General features: G+C 41.2%; 1 protein-coding gene across 1 annotated transcript; it reads right to left on the bottom strand.

The window, feature by feature from the left end:
* Positions 1-10: 10 nt before the first annotated feature.
* txndc5 (thioredoxin domain containing 5) lies at positions 11-6,030 on the bottom strand. Its single transcript, XM_007547952.2, has 10 exons — positions 5,785-6,030; positions 4,271-4,423; positions 3,692-3,797; positions 3,516-3,612; positions 2,778-2,893; positions 2,407-2,493; positions 2,160-2,318; positions 1,586-1,668; positions 992-1,121; positions 11-849 (listed from the first exon to the last, which is right to left on the bottom strand). The coding sequence occupies exons 1-10, from the start codon at positions 5,967-5,969 to the stop codon at positions 727-729; spliced, it is 1,239 nt and encodes a 412-aa protein (XP_007548014.1). The 5' UTR covers positions 5,970-6,030; the 3' UTR covers positions 11-726.
* Positions 6,031-6,381: the final 351 nt, after the last annotated feature.

Genomic DNA, 6,381 nt, shown 5'->3' with positions numbered 1-6,381 from the left:
TTTTAATAAAAAAGAAGTGAACTAAAATAATGAATGACTTGAAACTTCAAAAGCTAAAAAAAAAAAAAAAGTAAAAAGATGTCACACGAATTTCACGTGAAACGAAGGTGGTTGATCATTTTTAGAGCTTTTTCTATGTAATGAAGTGTAAATCTGGTCCTCATCCACAGCTCAGGTTGCCGCGTCAACTACAATCCTGTGTGAGCAACATTGTTCTGGTCCACTTGGTTGTTTTCCCTGAGAGTTACGTCAGATAGGCTATCAGCAGATGTACATGATGTACCTTTAAAATAACCCTCAACCTCACAGAGACATCACAACTTTTACAACTTAAGAGTCACAGCGTCATAACAGGAGAGGTTTATAATTTAAGTAGGAAAGGGAAGAGGGGAAACCCACAGGAGTCAGAAAACAAAAAACAAAAAAAGATTTTTAATGAACGTCTTGGTACAGTTGTCGGTGTTTCTGGTTCTTATTGGACCAGTGCTTGCAGAGGTTTACAAACGTTAAGATTTCAGCTCAAGAGATTTATAAAAAAATACATTTCCAACACATTTATTCTGTCTGTAAATACAAATGAAAACAAAAATAGACCCAGATGATGACATCAGTCTGTCGCTGGCTTGACTCCTTCCTGAAGGAAATCCGACTTGGCTGCTGCAGGACAGAGACTCTTGTCCAGCTGGCCAGATAAACAGGAGACTCCAGGTAGAGAGGTGTTGCTTCCTACAGCTCGTCTCTCGCCTGCCTCATCACGAAGCTGTGCAGGCTCTCCAGGTCCCGCCCCCCGTGATGCTCGTCACCCTGCGCCCCAGCTCTGAAGATGATCAACGTTGGGTAACCCCGCACCTGAGAGAGAGAAAAAAATAAATAAAAATCAGGACTACATCAGGTTTGATTAGCCTTAGCAACAGCCAGTTCGAGTGAAGCTCAAGCTGCAGAGTTACTCTATACGAGTCTGGGCTGTGTGGGGTTTTAGAGTTAAACCTACAGAATACTTGTTGCACAGCGTGCGCTCGACGGTGCAGTCCACTTTGGCGATCTTGACATCAGTGAGACCAGGAAACTCCTTCTTGGAAAGGTCGTCCCAGGTTGGAGCGAGATTCTTGCAGTGACCACACCTGCACAGCAGGAAGACCAGAGTAGTGCCATTTTAATCAAGAACCGAGATGCTTCGGGAACTTAAAATCCCTTTGAAAAAGTGTATTCAGAATTATATTTACTTGTCATTTTAAAACCATGCAAGAAAAAGAAGACGATCCCTTTTTTTTAATATAAATTATTCATCAGTTTCTTATTTATTTGGGATTTTAAGAGAACAGCAGAGTAGCACATACAATAAATATCTGAGGTGTTTTGTGTGTATTCACCAATGACACCCCTATGTTAAACCCAACATGATAAATAAAAGTTGATCTGATTAATTAAAGGAATTCATTTTAAAGCAGAAGTGGATCAAGGTCATTAGATGGGACCAACCAGACTTCAGAATCTGATTAAGATGCAATTAGAAACTGATTATATTGTCATACAGCAGTTAGGAAAACATCCACATGGTCATTTGTTCCTACAGAGGTGATCTTACCATGGAGCGTAGAACTTGACGAAGGTCAAGCCCTTCGCTACCGTCTCGTCAAAGTTGCTCTCGGTGAGGATCAACACGTCGGACTGCAAACACAGAACGGCATACGTAAACTTTATGGGTCTAAAGAAAATTAATCATGATCACTGGCAGTTGTAACCAAGACTTTTATGCAAGCAAACACCTTATGCTTTTGTCAAGTTTCTAATATTATTGGTGGGTATGGCAAAAAAAAACAACAAAATAAACTGATGAATCTTTACTAGTCAACTTAAGAATTACTTTCTTATTGCACCGACTGGCTCATAACATTAGCTTACAATTCCTTTAATAGTCAAACGGATCACGCTCTGTGAAATAAATTTATTTTGAACAATAATGTGCTGTAAAATGCCACTGTGAGCCTCGAGGCGTTTGTTGTGAACTGGCACCATTTATATAAGCAAAATGAACTGAGTTGCTGTTTCGATACCATGAGATTTCTTTACAAGATACGGTCACACCCAAAGAGATTCAGAACAGAGCACTAAAGTATTCGTCTCTATACATGCTATGCGCGCCTGCTGTACACACCCACCTTTGCCTCCTCGTCCGCCGGCTCATCGGTGGGAACCTCGTTTGATTGCTGCTCCTCGGCTGGTTCCTCCTTCTGCTCTGCAGAGAGCGCAGCCTTCAGCTGGTTGTCTGCAAATTCTTTGAACGAGTCCAGGTCTCTCTTCCCTTTGTATTGTTCTGTCTTAATAAAACAAATAAGAGCCGGAGAGTTATCACACACACACACACCAGACTGGGGAATCTTTCAACACTACAGCCTGCTCCCAAACCTTTTGTCCGTTGTGGAAGAACAGCAGTGTCGGGTATCCTCTGACACCGTTCTCAGAGCACACCTCGTAGTGCTGTGTGCAGTCCACCTGGGTCACAGACAAATTACCAGCAGTCAAACAGGAGTGACATCACAGCAAACGCTGGCACCCGCATTGTTTATGACCCTCCCATGCAAATGAGCAACACCTCATGTGATCAACAACCCGTTCTGTCACACAAATCAACTGACTGTGCAAAGGGACTTTGGTCTAAAGTCAACTGGATCCCTGCAACGTCGGGAGAAGTCGAACATTTAAAGCAAAACATTAAGCTTATAAAGTGTGGATATCTTCTGAGATTGCGTTCAACAGTGACGACAGCCTCAGCCCACCTTTCCTATCTTTACGTCGTCAGAGTGCTCGAAGCTGGAGGCCAGCTGCTCCCAGGTCGGCGCCATGGCTTTGCAGTGGCCGCACCAGGGCGCAAAGAACTTAATAAAATGAGCACCTGGAAATGAAACACAGAAGCCATTGCAAGTAATGAAGATGCATAAAAAAAATAAAAAAAAAAGAAGTTGCCTTGATTCAAGATTTATACTTTTAATAACGTAAACTCATTTCTTTATGCACACGGCATTACCTGCTATAAAAAGCTTACCCAGCCTCCAGGGCTTTATACAACCAGTTATGCTACTTTACAGCTCAAATTATTGCTTTGCTGTTGCCAGGATGCAAAGCTACAAGCAGTAACCAGACGCTAAAGGCGCCCGTGTCATATCCAAACAGGAAATCATTTGTTTTTGATGACGATTCTTGAGCTTCGGTGGAGCTTAAGAACCGTCGTCTCATTCAGAGTTTATTATGGTCCAGTCCGAAAATGTGAAGTGACATTACATTAAGTTTTTTTCTTTTTTTAATTGTTAGTTTATCCTGATATTCAAATCAAAGCAATAACCCATTTTAGTTACTTAATGACAGATGCAGAATCACATCTTACTGTGGACCAAAACTGAAAAAGCATTTAAATATGGAACAAGAGTGAAACTATTACAGCCGGATACAGCTGCAACTGTAATAAAAAAAATGTAATTACCCAGTAACTAGTGAGACTAATGAAGCTCCACATTTACCTGTGGATATGTGTTCCTTGAAGTTAGCTGCAGTGAGCTCATACATGCCCTGTTTGGGCTCTGGGGCTTTAGGGGGTTCCTGCTCACTTACAGGTTCCTGGAGGACAGAAGTGGATGGGAACCTTTAATTCACAAAACGTCGCTTTGAGGCTGATTACCGAGTGAACGAAACTCACCGAAGGCTCCTCCTGGAGCGTTTTCAGCATCCACGTCTCCAAAGACTGCAGATCTCTTGGTCCCTGGTACTTCACTGCTTCCTGGTCTGGCTTGAACAACTTTAATCTACACATAAACACACAAAGGAATGGAAAAAATTGGTTATTAAACCAAACAGTCAATAATTGTTTAGAGTCGGTTGTGTTTCTGCTGTGTTTGCAGGTGTAGAGGGCCGTCAGCAGCAGGATTATTGTTTTAGACGAGGATTTCTGGCAGAATATTTAACTACATCTAGGTCAATGTGTCACCAATTTCAATGATTAACGGAAAGCAAGTTCATTTCTAAGCTGTAAGAGGTGTGTTAACATAAGGGGTGCAGTGAATTCACCATTTCACAGTCAGATCCTGCTTGGGTCACATTTCTAGCCATGATATGAAAAATGTGCAAGTTTCACTTCTGATATGAATGAATGCTGAAATATGTTATAGTTTTACATAATTTGCATGCTGTTCAGAGTTTTTTCTTTTTTCAAAGCAGACAAACTTTCCTGTCTGTGCATCTCTCTGTGGGGTTTAGGGTAGATGCTTCTCTTACTTACGTAGGGTATCCTCTGACGCCGTGCTCGCTGGAACAGAACTTGGTGTTCTGGACACAGTCCATTTTCACCACATATACGGGAGGGTCATCCATGCTGTTGTATTTGTCAGCCAGTTCGTTCCATGCAGGCTGAAGTCTCTGGCAATGGCCGCACCTGGACATAAAGTAATAAAAATTTGTTATCGGACACGTTTGCATTCTCTTAAAAAAAAATTCCAGGTTTTGCGTTGCTAAAAATGTTTACAGCTCACTTGAATAGTTGGAAAAACCTATTCTGGATTTGTTGGAAAGACATGAAACTTGGAAAAACTATGGATATGTCCGGGTCAAAATGGGTATCGGCCGATGTTCATGTCCTCCTTGAAGACGCTGAGCGGCAGCAGAAGCATTTAAAGTATCTGACAGAGTTCCACCAAAATATCGGAGTGAAATCGGTGATTTTCACTTCATGAGATTCTATTTAACAATGTCTAGAAAACGTGTTTGCTATATATTGGTGTTATTTTCAAAGAAGACAAAAGAAAATGTTTTTTCATTTTGTACTTTCCCTTACATTACAGATAAGTTAGACAACAAGAAATGTTTTTTTTTTCCTTTACTATATTCTGGTACATGTCATTTGCTAAAACAATTTATTTGAGCTTAATTATTAATGGCAAAAAAACAAAAAAAACAATTAGCCAATTATTGATATTTTGGTCATTTTAAACCTATGTTATGATCAGACTACATTTGTCATCTTTTCTTAACTAGTCTTAAAAAGACCGTTTTTGTTTTTTTATTGGTTTAACGTCTTACAATTCATGTCTGTGGACGGTTGTGAAACAGGAAGGATTCCAGATACAAGTACAGTATGGACCACCAAAAGTTTTTTGTTGTTGTTTGTTTGTTTTATGACAGAAAATAATCCTAATAGATTTCAGAATAGTCTCTTCCATCACCTCCCCACCAAAAAGGAATATTGTGAAGGTTAATGCTGCCAAGTTATATACCACAATATCCCTTACTATTCAACTGAAAGTGTCATTAAGCTATGAAAAATCACACCATTGTAGGACCGCGGACCCCAGTTTTGAAGCCACTGACATAACAGTGAATCAGTGCGTGCCACGTAAGCGAAGCTACCTCAGTATAACTTTGAAAACTTCACCTACGTGGTGCAAAAACAACGACAACTGTAGTTTAGTACTTTTTACCTGAAAATGCTTAACATTATTTCAGCTGCCTGAAGTATGTGTGACGTTATGCCACAGAGCGCTAACTGTAAATGTTTAAATCTGATAAGCCGCTATTTGGCTATGCTAATCTAGCCTAGCATCTTAGCTAACCGAGTCAACTGTCTTTAGCCGGTGGGCTAGGTAGCTTAGTAGCTTGTCAGCCAGTTTACCGGTAAACGGTTACCACAACAATACGGGAGGTTTTCTGCACTTACAAGAGTTGGCAAAGAGAGAGAGAGATGTCATAACCGACTAATCTGTCAAACGTCGTTCAAAAACACTAAGTTTCTGCACTTACCATGGGGCGTAAAACATGACAAAGTGGGGTGCAGTTGGCACCGCCTCGGTGAACATCTCTACAGTATATGTGTGCTTGGCATGCTCCTCTTCTTCTGCATCAGCGTCGCAAAACACAACAGCAAATAGTAACGTAAAAAACAGTAAACACGAAATAAATGCTGTGCAAGTCAGTGCAGAGGCCATGGTGAATCTCGGCTGGAGAACGGAGTCCCTGCTGGTACAAAAGGACCGACTTTCGCCAAAACACGCCCCTTTACAGGCTCTCTCTAAAGGGGCAGTATTATGCAAAATCAACTTTTTAACATGTTATTTCCTCATCAGAAACATAGCTGGAGTGTTGCCTTGGCTCTTTTATGTATGTTTGAAAAATCCTTTAATCTCCAGACATTCAGGGTTACAAAACGCTTGGTCTCACCAAGTGATGTATTTTCCACTCAGCTCTTCCTCAGAGCTGCAGTCTCCAAGCCGAGCTTCTGCCTCACAGAGCACTGCTCTCCTGTGACTCCTCTACTGAGCTCCTTCAGACTAGCGACAGCAGCACTTAGCAAACACCAGATGGAACTGCATCTACTGAGCTCATCATACGAGCTACTAA

The sequence above is a fragment of the Poecilia formosa genome, unplaced genomic scaffold, assembly GCF_000485575.1.
Source record: "Poecilia formosa unplaced genomic scaffold, Poecilia_formosa-5.1.2 Scaffold24, whole genome shotgun sequence".
Lineage (NCBI taxonomy): Eukaryota > Metazoa > Chordata > Actinopteri > Cyprinodontiformes > Poeciliidae > Poecilia > Poecilia formosa.
Note: the sequence above shows the minus strand (reverse complement) of the source record. Positions and strands in the feature narration are given on the sequence as shown.

Coding starts and splice junctions, on each gene's coding strand:
- txndc5 (XM_007547952.2), bottom strand. CDS start 5,969: ATGGCCTCTGCACTGACTTGCACAGCATTTATTTCGTGTTTACTGTTT. Junction 2,494..2,777: donor ACGACGTAAAGATAGGAAAG/GTGGGCTGAGGC, acceptor TCTGTGACCCAG/GTGGACTGCACACAGCACTA. Junction 1,122..1,585: donor GTCAAGTTCTACGCTCCATG/GTAAGATCACCT, acceptor CCTGCTGTGCAG/GTGTGGTCACTGCAAGAATC.